Here is a 15,743-nt window from a genome sequence, read left to right on the forward strand (position 1 = left end):
GAAGCCTTGAGGCTTCACTGCCTGTTTCCTACTGCGCATGAGCAAGTTGCGCTGTGCTTTCTGAATGGTCCCACTGTCTTCTAGGACCTGTGTGTCTCCCAGAAGGCAGCAGGGGGGGGGGGGGGGGCTGGAAGTTTAATAGATTGCTTCACAATGATTGCGGCGAGAAGTGGGAGTGGGTGCCTGATTTTGACAGCTCTCCCTGAAATGTGCCAAATGTGGTAGCGAAGGGGGGGAGGGAGCAAACAAGCAGAGCTTCCACTTTAAGGTGGAGCTCCTCTTTAATTTTGCTCTAAAGGACCGTACACATGATCGTATATTCCGTCAAAAATTGTGTGATGGAAGGGATAATCCGACCGTCTGTATGCTTCATTGGACAATTGTTGTTATAATTTCCGAAAACAAATGTTGGATAGCCATGCTCTCAAATTGTCCGACTACAAATGTGTTCCGTCGTTATGCGAACGTGTGTACACAAATCCGTCGGACTAAAATCCAAAGTACAAACACGAATGCTCCGAATCAATGCTAACCATAAGACAACATTAGCAGAAGTTGCCCAAAGGGTGGCGGTAAAGAGTTGAAAACCATGTCATTTTGTGAATGTTGGCTGAAAAACTTCTGCCGTCTGTATGCAGAACAAATTCACGGATTTGTCTGATGGAAATCCGATCGTGTGTATGAGGCTTAAGGCTGTCAGCAGATTGACCTCTGCAAATTTGTTAGTGCCTATAAATGAAGAGCAACTGAGCATGTGCAAAGCGGGGTGAGTCAGTGTATTACTGGGTTTTAAGCAGTAGAGACATTTATTTGTATTGCTTTACATATCTATACCTGCAAAAGGGGCCAACCTGAAGTGATCTAGCAGGACTTCATTTTCTGACTAAAGTTCCACATTATGGAGATTCTGCTGCATTGTTATTTTATCTAAAAAAATAAAAATAAAAAATAATCAATAGAAGGTTCGCTTGTCTCGATGCTTCCAACCCCATATTGTTGCAGAATGTTTCCTGTGTGTTTCCCATTCCCTTTCTTTATTTTACCCCCATTGCACTCATTCCCCTTGTTGTATTGCTTATTTATCAAAGCCAATAAAATCTGAATAGTAACATGGTGATGATAATAATAAAATGTACACGATCTTACCATAACATTGACCAGATGATGAGAACACCTTTCTTAAGCGTCACGGAAGTGTCTCCATCTCCTTGGAAACGTCTACCATGTAATTCCTTTTGGCCAATGGAACCTCCCGCCGCCATGTTGTGGTTGGCACATTGGAAAGCCCTCCCAGAAAATCGGTGCTGCCGCTTCATATACCTTCTTCTCATTCACAGTTATATCTCCGTACTGGATTCCCTGATGTTCTGAAGATGTGAGGAGAGGATACACAGGGTAGGTTGGAATCTCCTCATGCGGTGTCCTCCGACTTCCGCTTGCAGTGCTAACCAGAGGCGGAAGTCTTGGGCGCTCTAGCCTGCTCCTTGCGGTTTCTATGGTGAAGTGTGGAAATTGCTGGATAGGATCGGAGTGTGCGCCTTGTATGGGAATGCTCGGTGTGTGATAAGAGCCGGGAGTCTAGGAATGGGGGAGAGCCCGGTACCCCGCTCCTCTGCTCAGGTGGTGGGGATCCCGGTGTTCCAATACCCGGAGGAGGGGGACCTGGATCTGGACGGTGAGTGTTGGGCTGATGTAATAATCCATATAAAGGGTGAGAGCTGGGAGGTGTGCGAGGACAAGGACAGACCACTCACAACTTCCACTAGTCTGGGGATTTCCTCTTCATAACAATCAGAAACAAATAAAGTTTATTGATAGTGAAGCGGAACCATTTTTCTGGAATCACTTCTACTCTCCCTATGAAGATTCCCATTGTATCCTGTAACGTCCTATAGACTTCAACGGGAAAATGTGTGATTTTGTCTTAGAAACCCGTTTCCATTGGCTAAAACAGAAACGCAGAAATCTGAAAACGCATGAACATATAATACGCCTATGGGGCTCAAGAGAGAGCCTAGCCTGAAGCCCCACAGGCGTTGCGGACATGCTATTTTTTATTTTTTTTGGTGCTATGCCTGACATACTATGGATCTATAAAATGCCATTAGTGCCAGACCAACCTTTAAACTACATGAAGACCCGGCTTTTTCTGGTACTTTTTGTTTTCAAGTTTCTTTAAATCTATATTTGCTAAAAAATTACTTAGAACCCCCAAACTGTGTGTGTATGTATGTATGTATATGTATATGTATATGTATATATATATATATATAACATACATGTTGTACCGATACTAGTATTCCGAGTCGTACTCCCGCAAATACCCCCGATACCGGAATACAGTAGAATACTTCCCCCTCCCCCCGCCGTCGCCGTTACGCCGCATCCCGCCGCCGTTACGCCGCTTCCCGCCGCATCCCCGCTACTGCCGACTGTGTAATACGCGCCGGGAACATTACAGCTTTGAATAGCTGCAATGATTCGCGCCGCGCATAGACACTCCCCCTTGCTCGGGTGAACTGTCCAATCCCGAGCGAGGGGGAGTGTCTATACGCAGCGCGGCGCCAATCATTACAGCTATTCAAAGCTGTAATGTTCCCGGCGCGTATTACACAGTCGGCGGTAGCGGGGATGCAGGTAAGCGAGACATGGCTGGATACATGGGGGGGAGACATGGCTGGATACATGGGGGGGAGACATGGCTGGATACATGGGGGGGAGACATGGCTGGATACATGGGGGGGAGACATGGCTGGATACATGGGGGGATATGGGGTGGACATGGCTGGATATGGGGTGGACATGGCTGCATCTGGGGGGGAGACATGGCTGGATACATGGGGGGACATGGCTGGATATGGGGTGGACATGGCTGCATCTGGGGGGGAGACATGGCTGGATACATGGGGGGACATGGCTGGATATGGGGTGGACATGGCTGCATCTGGGGGGGAGACATGGCTGGATACATGGGGGGACATGGCTGGATATGGGGTGGACATGGCTGCATCTGTGGGTGGACATGGCTGCATCTGTGGGTGGACATGGCTGCATCTGTGGGGGGACATGGCTGCATCTGGGGGGGGACATGGCTGCATCTGGGGGGGGACATGGCTGCATCTGTGGGTGGACATGGCTGCATCTGGGGGGGGACATGGCTGCATTTGGGGACACATTTAAAAAAAGTATCGGTATTCGGTATCGGTGAGTACTTGAAAAAAAGTTTTGGTACTTGTACTCAGTCCTAAAAAAGTGGTATCGGGACAACCATATACACACACACATTTTAGCAGAGACCCCAGAGAATACATTGGTGGTCGTTGCAATTTTTTATGACACATGGTATGTGCGCAGCGTTTTTTTCAAATGCAATGTTTTGGGAAAAAAGTAGGGCGGACCCTCACCATGCCAACATCCAAATAATATGTTTAAGGATTGGCCAAAATATTTGCGGCCTTTGTGGGCACAGAATGAGAGGGAGAATCAGTAAAAAAAACATATAAACACCTTGTATGGACACAGGTACCCAATAATGCAGTTATGGAGGACTGGACCTGCGTAAGGATGAGCTCTGGCGTGTTCGCATAGTACAGGTGCAGAGCCCGCCAGGAAGTGTGCTCGGTGCTGCGCTAATGACAGCCAGGGAGACATTTCCCAATATCTGCAGCCGAGCATCGGGACAATGTTTCCCTGGCTGTGATTAGCGCAGAGCCGTGCACACTTCCTGGTGGATTCTGCACGTGTACTATGCGAACACGCCAGAGATCATCCCTAGACCTACGGGACAAAGATTAATCAAATTAGTATTTATTTTGGAAAAAATATTTTATTGCTTTAAAAAAAAAAAAAAAACATACCCAATTTTATCTTTTTTTTTCGTATAATTTGAAAGATGTTACGCGGAGTAGATAGATGTCACGCTTTAACCACTTAAGACCTGGACCAAAATGCAGCTAAAGGACCCGGCCAGGTTTTGCGATTCGGTACTGCGTCGCTTTAACAGACAATTTCGCGGTCGTGCAACGTGACTCCCAATCAAAATTGGTGTCCTTTTTTTCCCCACAAATAGAGCTTTCTTTTGGTGGTATTTGATCACCTCTGCGTTTTTTATTTTTTGCGCTATAAACAAAAATAGAGCGACAATTTTGAAAAAAATGCAATGTTTTTTACTTTTTGCTATAATAAATATCCCCCAAAAATATATAAAAAAATAAATTTTTCTCAGTTTAGGCCGATACGTATTCTTCTACATATTTTTGGTAAAAAAATTTGCAATAAGCGTTTATCGGTTGGTTTGCGCAAAATTTATAGCATTTACAAAATAGGGGATAGTTGTATTGCATTTTTATAATTTTTTTTTTTTTTTTTTTTTTACTACTAATGGCAGCGATCATCTTTTTTTTTTTTTTTTTTTTTTTTTTTTTCATGACTGCGACATTATGGCGGACAATTTTGACACATTTTTGGGACCATTGTCATTTTCACAGCAAAAAATGCATTTAAAATGCATTGTTTATTGTGAAAATGACAGTTGCAGTTTGGGAGTTAACCACAGGGGGCGCTGAAGGGGTTGTGTGACCTAATATGTGTTTACAACTGTAGGGGGGTGTGGCTGTAGGTGTGACGATTGTGTCCCCCTATAACAGGGAACACACGATCGATGCAGCCGCCACAGTGAAGAATGGGGAAGCCGTGTTTACATACAGCTCTCCCCGTTCTTCAGCTCCAGGGACCGATCGCCGGACTCCAGCGGCGATCGGGTCCCGCGGTCACGGAGCTTCATTGTGAGACAATCTATTAAACTTCCAGCCCCCCGCTGCCTTCTGGGAGACACATAGGTCCTAGAAGACAGTGGGACGGAGCCACGGCTGGGCTTAAAGGGCAACGTACATATACGTTGATGTGCCCAGCCGTGCCATTCTGCCGACGTATATCGGCGTGAAGGGGTCCTTAAGTGGTTAAAATTGCTCACACTCGTGGAATGGCGACAAACTACCGTACTTAAAAATCTCCATAGGCGATGCTTTAAACAACTTTACAGGTTACTTAAGCCTTGTAACACACAATCGGGTTTGCCAACGGGAATTGTGTGATGACAGACTGTTGACGGAAAATCCGTCCGTTTGTATGCGCCATCGGACAATTGTCGGATTTTCCGTGGACAAACGTTGGCTGGCAAGCTTAAAAAAAAAATTCCGCAGACAACGGTCTGTTGTCAGATTTTCCGATTGTGTCACTGGCAGGTTGCACTGGATGGTACTGGCAGGTGGCACTGATTGGCAGTTGGCACTGGAAGGTGGCACTAACAGGTGACACTGGCAAGTGGCACTGGTTGGCACTGACTGGCAGTTGGCCCTGGCAGGCAATAGTTAGCACTGGTTGGCATTGGCAGGTGGCACTGATGGCTTTAGTTGGCACTGGTAGGTGGCACTGGATCGCACTGGATGGTGTCACTAATTGGCACTGGCAGATGGCACTGGATGGTGGCACTGGTATTGCCACTGGCAGATGGCACTGGATGGCAAGTGCCACTAATTGGCACTGGTGCAAAAAAAAATGGTGTCACCCCCCCCCTCTCCCTCCAGTATAGACACCCCCCCCCCCCCTGCTACAGACACCAGATAGCGGTGTGTCCCACGAGCGCGTGCCCCTCCTCCTCTGGGCGTAAACAGAGTAGGGCCACCGCGCTGGGTGTACCAAGATGCGGTCACAGCATCAGGAAAGGCCACGGCTTCGGCCTAGCTCCGGATTCGTGGCCCCGCTAGCGGCCATGTAAAATTTCGGCCTAATTTGGATAAAAATCGATCGATTTCTCCAAAACGGCCAAATATCGGCCGATATATCGGTCGACCTCTACTTATAACAGACAGAGGGGAGACATTTGACAGGTAAGGATACATGCAGGAGGCATCTATATCCTTATAGATCAGCACTATGGCAGTAGTTTAGAAAGGATGAGAGTGGCTTTACATCCACTTTAATGAGACCGTGCCGCATCTGCACTAAACTGAAGCTAACATCTAATGTACGCAACTACAGCATAGAGTCTTTCAGTAGGTAAAACGGGTGTCCAGAAAGCAACATACCTGTCAAATGCCCTCTTAAAATGGTGCACTTTCAGATGGCACCACAAGTGTAAAGCTGGGTTCACACTGCCGTACGGAGCGGCTCCCAGGAGGTGTACGGTGTGTCCCTGTTTATGGTTTCAGTCCAAATTGTTGGCTGAATTCAGACCTGAAACGGAGCCAAAGACGCACAAGACTTCTGTGCAATTCGCTCCGGAGATGTGTGAACCGGCCACAATCTCCTGACATGCAAATTGGATGCAGAGAAACCCGCACCCAATTCAGAATAGTGTGAATCCAGCCTGAATGAAGTCTTAAGCCGGCCATAAATAGAGCAATTCCCCTATCAACACAGTCAGTGTTAATGGGGTAATCTCTCCTGTGGAGTCATTGTGTTCTCTCCCAGCGGGAGGAGCCATCTCAGCCCGGAGAACACAACAGTGATCATTGCTAGCGGCTATAATCGCATGAAAAATCTGAGAGACTGGCTGTACCCACGTTGGTTGAGTTGGTACATCCAGCTTGCCCATACGTGGTTTTAATCCCCCTGCATTTCCTGCTGAACAGGCTGATATTTGAACAGTCTATTGCGGCTTTATTGTCTCCAGGAAAATAACCAGAAAATCGCAGTATCATAGGGGCATCTTGGTAACTACAAGATCTTAAAGCGGAGGTCCCACAAATTTTAATTTGTTTTATTAAAAGCCAGCAGCTACAAATACGGCAGCTGCTGACTTTTAATAAATGGACACTTACCTGTCCAGCGCGCCCGCAATGTCGGCAGCCGAAGCCCAGCAATCGCTCTTCTCTCAGCTGCCCCCGCCGCAAACCTCGGTGAGGGAATCAGGAAGGGTAAGCGTTGCGGCTTCACTGCACGGTTCCCTACTGTGCATGCACGAGCAGCATGGCGCTTCCTGAGTGAGAAACTTATATAGCGCTACAAATGCCAACTAAATCGCCTCAAGGGACCAGTGTGTTTCCCAGAAGACAGTGGGGGGGGGGGGGGTGCGTGACCGGGGGAGTCTATTCCCGGAAGTGAGTGCAAATACCTGTATACAGGTATCTGCACCCCCTCTCTCCCTTGAAAGGTGCCAAATGTGACACCGGAGGGGGGATGGTTACGAAAAGCGGAGGTTCACTTTTTGTGTGGAACTCCGCTTTAAAGTCTTTATGGCAAAGGGTGGTGTGCTAGTCAAATGAAATGTATAGCTCTAAGGCAGTGGTTCTCAACCTGGGGGTCGGGACCCCCTCAGGGGTCAAATGATGATTTGCCAGGGGTCACCAAATCCTGGGCTGTTCTTGAAGCCAGCACCACTTTCCCAGCCTTTTTGCGGCTGCCCAGCAGGGCTGTCTCTGGAGCCAGTGGCCGCCAAGCTGGGTTGTTTCTGGAGCCCACGGCTGCCCACTCAGCCTCTTCGCAGCCACCTATTCAGTTCACGGCATGGTTGGGGGCAGAGACTAGAGGTCAGCTGACTGGTGAGGATTGTGAGGTGGGAGGGGCTGGAGGAGACCCTATCTCCTGATTTCAGCATAAGTGTTACTGCTACGAGACACCACCAAGTCCGAGACACAGTGATTAACACTACCTGTGATTATAGTTGCCATTAAAAGTCCCCACTACAGTTCTCAGATCAGCAGCAGACCTTGATCAAGAGCACCTAAGTTGGCTGATCAGAACTCCCCCTATCATTGCCACTCATCCTAACTCCTTGCCAGCACTGCCACTCATCCCATTCCCCTGACCAAGGAGTAAGAGAAGGAATAAAAACAGAGACTACATGGAAGGGAGAGAAAAAGAGGAGGAAGAAAAAAAGGGAGAGAAAGAATAAGAGAAAAAAAAACAAGAAAGACTGCTAGAGAGAGGGATGGGGGGGGGGACAAGAAATGAGGACAGTGAGAGATACAAGATAAAGAAAGGAGAACTAAAAGAAAGAATAGTACATCCTAAAATGTACCATATGAGGTTTTAATACTGTACAAGTGGAGGGGACTCAGGGAGCGCTAAATTGCCGTGGGTTGGGGGGGAAATTACTTGCCTTGGGTGCTGACAACACACACACTACGAAAATAATTTTACTGTTAGGGGTCCCCACAACTTGGGAAATGGTATCAAGGGGTCACGGCACTAAAAAGGTTGAGAACCACTGCTCTAAGGGCTGCATTCACACCTGAGCATAAGTTCTTTGGGTGTTTTTTATGTGGGAATTGCATGCGTTTTTGAGCTTGGCCATTTTTAATTAGCCAATAGAGAAAATGATCATCTGTTGCATTAGAGCTGCACAATTAAATGTCAAGAATAGTTATCTTTTTCCTGTTGTGATCTTGACACATCTTTGGTATGCAAAGAATCTTCTCTCTGCCCAGACTTTGGACTTTTGGCTGAGAGCAGTCTGCCAAGTTTTGAAAACATTCTATCAGTGGAATGTTAAGTCTAAACATTGTATCATTTTGACTTTTACATCAAAGGAATAGACTTCTGTATGTAAATTAGGAACCTTTAACCACTTAAACACCAAATCTTTTTCTAATGAATTAAAAAAAAAAAAATAATCAGTAAAGTTAGCCCAAATTTTTTTTGTATAAATGTAAAAGATTTTACGCCACGAGAATCGTGGACTTTATTCTAAGCAAAAATATCATGATTCTCATTTTGGCCAGACTTGTACAGCTCTATGTTGCATCATTTGTTGCTAGGTAATTAATAAATGAATACTAAGTAATAGTAAATAACCCCTAACCTTAACCTCTAAAGCTTAAAAAATATAACTGAATGCAAAATACACTTATAATTATTATTTTTTTGTTCGGTTTGGGTGTTTTATTACAATTTTTATAGATGGGGGGGGGGGGGGTTAATCCATATAAATTCATTTGACTATTTAATAATTATTATTTGTGAATTTAGTTTACATTTATTCATATATTTCTATTTTATGTTTTACAATTTTCGAGCAGAAATTCACGCACAAAAACGTGCAAATGTTCTGTTTCTATTCATTTCTATGGGAATAAAAACATGCCAAAAATGCTCAAATCTGTCCAATTCGAGCTACAAAAAAATCTTCACAACTTTTTTGAGCTTCAGGCGATTTGGAGTAGAGATGTAAACCATCTCCATAGAGAATAATTGATTGTTTTCTCCTCCAGCTTCAAGCTGCAAAATGCTGACGTGTGAATGCGGCCCAAAACACTCAACAAGCCAAATCCTATCCATTTCAATGGCCCCTGTTCACATATGAGCTTTCTGTTGTCTGAAGCTTAAATGCCCGTCGCTCCAAGTACACAAGCTTCTCTCTGGCAGATTAAAAGCATTTGGTGTGAATGGAGCCTAAATGAATGGGGAAAAATCTGACTACTGATAACTTGAGCTTCCCTCTATATCACTTTACCTTCTCTAATAGGGGCTCCTAGCAAAGGTTTGATAAATATTTGGGGTTCTTTGTTTAAATCCCCCAACACTACATCCCTGGATAAGTCAGTAAGTCAGGAGATTATATTATTACTCTGGTTCTGTATAGTATGGACATTTTTTACCTTGTACAGTTCCACCATGCTGGATTTATTAGACATGTTTAATTGGTTTCGATACAAATTTGTTTTCGGACAAAATTTGGTGTATTCGTTCCTTCGGAAGCATCGTCTTTTTTTTGTTGACGAATTCATTTGAAAATGATTTGTCTGAAAGAATGAAAACCAGAAAATACAAAAATCCGAAAGTTTAACGAATCGATTACGTTTGGATAATTTAGTTTTTCGTATTTTCTATTATTATTAAACCATTATTATAGTTGATATTTATTAATAATATTATAAACTATTAAATTCTAGGTAAAATAGTTGCAGTTAGTATGTCTTTTATTCAGGTCTCTGCGCTATAGCAGCTAATTTGGGATAGATAAAATTTACATTTTTATTGGAATTTCCTTTCAAATTTGTCTAAAGTAACTAAATGAAGGTAACGAATGCCGCATCTAAACGAATGGTAATAGAAAAAATATTGCGCTCAATCAAAGATAACCAGCAGCAACTAAACAGTGTTATATTACTCCAAAAACAAATAAGTAAGCAAAATGACAGCTGCGCTAAATTCAAAATCAATATAGAGATGCCACTATATATAAAGTGGAGTGCATATATTGATAATATATATGGAATTTGTCATGGACCTTGGAATACAGAAGTGTTCCTCCTTGAAATCTGTTACACAGTGGGGGGTCTTCTGCTCTGTCTTAAGGCTCCAGACGGCTCCATTGTTCTGTGTCTGGCTATTGTGTACATTGATTGCCCCCTGGGGCTTCCGTCTCATTACACATAACAGTCCTTCTAATCAAGCTATCGGACCAATCCCTGCTGACTCATTTTCAAGTCCTCATTTGCATGGCTAAGGAGGACCTGAAGGAGGACTACATGTACTTTACAATTGACCAATAGGAAAGCGGTTGTTTGGGGCGGGATGTTCCAAATTCTGTATAAAAGTGTGTTGTGTACTTCCAATAAAGGTCTTCCTGTTTGAACTTACATACAGCCTGCCTGGTGTTTGTTCTAATGGATTCCGAACGCCACATAGCTGTAGTTTGGATCACGGAGACGTTGCGATCTGCAAGCTGACTCACTAGTAGCAGAGGAGTGTCGGGAGAGCGGAAACGAGCGAGCAAGGGTCTCGTTACAGAATTAATTGAACATCAATAAAGGTGTCCCCACGTGAATAAATGAAAAAAACAATAATAAGTGTGATCATAAGGAATCCAATTGATAAACGATCCATAAAGTAAGATCTACAGTCCATAGAATTGTGATCCCCAAAAAGTGATATCGAAATCACAGAAGGTGTTGAAGCAAAAAATATGCAGTGCAAAAACTGCCGACATCCGGAAAATGTGAAGAAAAAAAAACCTCCACCAAACAATAATCGGCCAACTAATCGATTATGAAAATAATCGTTAGTTGCAGCCCTAGTCACCGCGTTACCAGCTGAACCCGGAAGACGGGCAGGCATATCGAGGAGCCGGCCGGCTCAATGTTTTTACATGCTTCTTAATGTCATCTACATTGTAAGTGCAATTTTTTTATACTACATTAAACACACCTTGGATTTTACACTATGCAAGTTCTTTTTTCCTGACATATCGGTTTATGTACTGGATGTGAATATCTGCATGGAGGATAACCCTTGTGGAAAGCTGTGTGGAAATAACAACCTTTAAAGCGAGTATGATCTCCTAATCAGAGATGAATACTATCTGGTAAGAGGCAGCTATTACCTATGGTGGAGGTTTTTCTTTCTTCACATTGTTCGGATGTCAGCAGTTTTTTGCACTGGATATTTTTTACTTCAACAACTTCTGTGATTTAATTATCACTTCTTGGGGATCACAATTCTATGGACTGTAGATCTTACTTTATGGACTGTTTATTAATTGGGTGCCTTATGATCACACTTATTATTTTTTTCATTTATTCACGTGGGGACACCTTTATTAATGTTCAATCAATTCCATATATATTATCAATATATGAACTCCACTTTATATATAGTGGCATCTCTATATTGATTTAGAATTTAGCGCAGCTGTCGTTTTGCTTACTTGGCACTTACAATGGAACTGAACAAATGCATCCAAAGTTACGAAACAAAGCAAATTTTTTCGGTAGTACACATGTCTAGTATTCTTAGTGGTTTTGTGTGATTTAATTACGTCGCAAAGTTTGTTTTGTGTTATCTTTATCAATAAGAAGCATCTTTAAAATATATATATATATATATATATATATATATATATATATATATATATATATATATATATATATATATATATATATATATATGTATATACTGTATATATAAATAAACCATGTTTTTCCTGGAAGCATGGGGAAAAAAATGCGGAAACATATTAAATTTAATATAAATAAATGTTGATTTCTGTTTTGCTTATCTGCAGTGCCAGTCAACCTGGAGCTATAACATTCTTCTGTTGGTTTGATAACATGTAGAATATAAAACTTAACTCTTCTCCACTGACACAGCATGCAGGGTGCAGATAACCACTATCTGTATAGTATAGCTTGATGGTTACTCCCACATGGCTAATTATAAGGACATTCCTGTGAGAGAAAGCACATCATTTATGTTAATAATAAACCACACCAAAAGCATAATTTTGTGCAAGAAATCTTTTAAAACCAATTGTACAAGCAGATCATGTGTCCGCCTTCCGTATTGCTCATTGAATGTAATAAGCAGTTACAAGACATTACATCATGTGATGGTTGTAGAGTCAGAGTCTAGGGTATGATTGGGCCCAGTTCCCTGCTGGCATTAAACTGATTGATAAAAAATTTTGATTTAAAAAGCAAGAGGTGATTTTTTTTTTTATAGGATAGTGTGTGTTCAGTGGGTGTGGATTAATTAATTATTATTTTGTAAAATTATTTTTAATATTTTCAATAAACCAATACAATACACAAAATAAAACATTAAGGACCGCCAACCACAATATAGTAAGCATCCCAATTTTCTTTTTTACAGAAATTTGTATTACACAAAAAGTGCAATACATTGAAAAATGCCTGAAACGTAGCAATTCGACCCATGTCGCTTCCTCAAGATACACAACCAAAATATAAAAATAAAATAAAAATATTATGTTTACCTAAAAGCAGTGTTTGAGATGGCTTTTTTTTTATTTGCTTCTAGTTCCATGATTTTTTTTATTAATAATAATTATTTATATATATATATATATATATATATATATATATATATATATATATAAATTGACCCACCAAAAAGAAAGTAGAGATGTCTCTATCCTAGTATTGTATATGAATATAGCTATTTAAACTCTTTCCAAAACTAAATCACCTTCAATCATATGTATCATGGGACAGACATATTCTAACAAACATTTAAAACATTCTCTGTGGGGCATGCTTCTTTAGCTCTGGCTGCACTTGTAATCTAATATTGGTGTCTATCGAGGTGTAATGGTCTATGGCCTATTCATTCGCCAGTCCATTGTGAGAGAGCCTTTAATAACCATTGAGGTACTGAGGAAGTGAATCGTAAGTGGGTAGGGCTTAGTTTGGTAGTCCATTACGTTAAGCCAGGGCTTGACAAATTTGCTTGGAATCTAGGAGCCAGCTAAAAAAGTTGGGAGCCAGTCTTTCAGCTGCTGATTTTCCAGCATGCTCGTCTGACAGAAGCCAGACAGCTGGCTTCTTTCGGACCTGCGGCCAGTTATTCTGAGTTGGCTGATGTTGCCCGACATTCGGCCCGTGTGTACTTGGGTTGATGTGATGGGCAGCAGATCACTAGGGAGGGACAGTGCAGCAAAGTGGGGGCGATGGGAGATCCAGTAACTTATGCCACCATAAGTCCCTTTTTTGCACGGGCGCATCCACTAAGAAGAATCCGCTTGCTCAGAGCGCGGGGGGGTTTCTCTCAGATAATCCCTGCTGAGCAAGTGGATGAACGATCTTTCTGCTCCGCTGTGCAGAGCAGACACGGGCACAGCCCTCTATGGGGCAATTTGATGGAAACGAACCACCTGTTCGTTTCCATCCCATCCACTAGACGGATGGAAAATAGAACTACCATCCGTCTTTTCTTGGCGGACAGGATCGGAACTTTTTTTTTATATAAATTTTTATTTTTCCATTTTCATTGAAATACATTTTTTATTTTTCATTCTCCCCCTTCCACACAGGCGATCCTGTCTGTTTTTGGCAGACCGAATCGGATGGCAGCGAGTGTCAACAGACAAAAAATATATATATATATATATATATATATATATATATATATATATATATATATATATATATATATATATATATATATATATATATATATATATATATATATATATATATAAAAATTTATAAAAAGTTTCCATTTTTGTGGGGGTGTAAATGGAACAGAGGCAGTCCTAACTAGCTGCCCCACACTCCCTGTCCACTCACTGTTAAGTAAAGGGTGCCAAATGAAGCCCACAAGAACTTAAACCTCTTCTCCTCTTGGGAAGGAGATGGGCAGGCAGTGAGAACAGGCACGGTGTAGCATGAAGATCAGTATCCCGTGAAAGACGGTACCCCTTGCCGCTACTGCGCTAGCGCTGGTTTCAGACAAAAGAAACCGAGCGCAGAGCTGCTCACGACGAATACAGCTGACTCGGATTAACCCCTCACACGCTGATCGAACGGCTACAGAGAGGCAGACACAAGCTCCATCTAGATGACAGCAGCTGCAGGACATAGCGAGGGCTCACAGCGGACACACAGGCTGGTTGCGAGGAGTGGACAGCAACAAGCTGTATCACATACACACAGGCTGGATGGGGGCACACCATGCATATCACAGGCTGGATGTTTGGCACAGGGGGCACACCATGGATAGCACAGGCTGGATGGTTGGCACCGGAGGCACACCATGGATGGTTGGCACAGGGGGCACGACATGGATAGCGCAGGCTGGATGGTTGGCACAGGTGTGCCCCATCTTACTTGGGAAGCCCACAAGCTTTTTCTCTTGGAAAACAAAGCTGCTGTATTCCCAGCATGCACCGTCCATTCTTACGCATGCACAACACGTACCGGCGCTGGAAACGACAGTTTGCCATCACAAGGGGCGGCATCATCAGAAGTGCCCGCCCCATTATGGGAACCTAGCCCTCGGCACTGCCTCCTGGGAAATGAGACACATCTCCCAGGAGCAGTAGCGAGCAGAGGCGCCGAGGGAAAGGACGTCAGGCACCGCAGTGAGGAAGGGAAAGATTAGAAGGGGCCACATAGCAACAGGCATTAAATAAGTAAAAAAAAGAAATTTGTCCAAATGTCGTTAGGTTGTTTGCTGCGCAGTAATGTCAACTTATTTTTATGGGTGGAACTTGGCTTTAAGGGCTGGTTCACACCAGATAAAGTCCAATGCTTTTTTTTACTCTGCATGATAAACTAATGGACAGTGTTTTACATGCATTCCAATGGCCCTAGTTTACACCAGTGCAGTCAATAGAAGTAGAGCATATTGCATTTTTTTTTTGTATGGAACGCATCTGAACCACGGCAAAAATGCACATACGGTATCCTCAATTGTGCTCAAATGAGTAAAAAAAAAAGGGAAAATATGCACTGGAGCGCATCAAAAACGCACATGCAGAAACGCTCCAGAATGCAGAAATTGTGGCGTCAACCAGCCCTCAAATTAAGAAGGTACCAGTTTTATATTAGCGTATGTTTGTTCTAATTTTGCTAGTTTAATAGTTTCTCTGGTTTTCTTTGTAGAATCTGATTCGCCATCTGACCTCCAATTGGTAAAAAGAAGATTGCAATTCCCAAATGTTACTACAGTCCCCAACCAGCTCCTGCTGGTTTCTCTGGTAGAGCATTTATGTCATGTCCATGAACAGAACCCCAACCGAACGAAACAACTTTTTAGATGTAAGTATGCTTTTATTTTGTTTTTTATTGCCATATTAAATGGAATTTGTGACCATTGTTTAGTATAATACTACACATTTTTTAACCACCTCAATACTGGGCACTTTCACCTCCTTCCTGCCAGGGCCATTTTTCAGCTTTCAGCGCTGTCACACTTTGAATGACAATTGCACGGTCATGCAACACCGTACCCAAATTACATTTTTGTAATCTTTTTCCCCACAAAAAGAGCTTTCTTTT

The 15,743-nt window shown here is 42.8% G+C and overlaps 2 protein-coding genes across 2 annotated transcripts in view; one reads left to right on the forward strand and one right to left on the reverse strand.

Annotated features, from left to right (window-relative positions):
* Positions 1-1,192, reverse strand: part of LOC120943478 (radial spoke head 10 homolog B-like) — a 62,078-nt gene extending 60,886 nt beyond the window's left edge. The window contains exon 1 of the mRNA XM_040356804.1: positions 1,147-1,192. The gene's annotated coding sequence lies outside the window, so the exon portion shown is untranslated. The remainder of the gene's footprint in view (positions 1-1,146) is intronic.
* A 230-nt stretch (positions 1,193-1,422) lies between these two features.
* The window catches only part of EIF2AK1 (eukaryotic translation initiation factor 2 alpha kinase 1), a 62,692-nt gene continuing 48,371 nt past the window's right edge, over positions 1,423-15,743 (forward strand). The window contains exons 1-2 of the mRNA XM_040356805.1: positions 1,423-1,675; positions 15,348-15,503. Coding sequence (XP_040212739.1) covers positions 1,585-1,675; positions 15,348-15,503 — 247 coding nt within the window. The 5' untranslated portion in view covers positions 1,423-1,584. The remainder of the gene's footprint in view (positions 1,676-15,347; positions 15,504-15,743) is intronic.

The sequence above is a fragment of the Rana temporaria genome, chromosome 6 (assembly GCF_905171775.1).
Source record: "Rana temporaria chromosome 6, aRanTem1.1, whole genome shotgun sequence".
Lineage (NCBI taxonomy): Eukaryota > Metazoa > Chordata > Amphibia > Anura > Ranidae > Rana > Rana temporaria.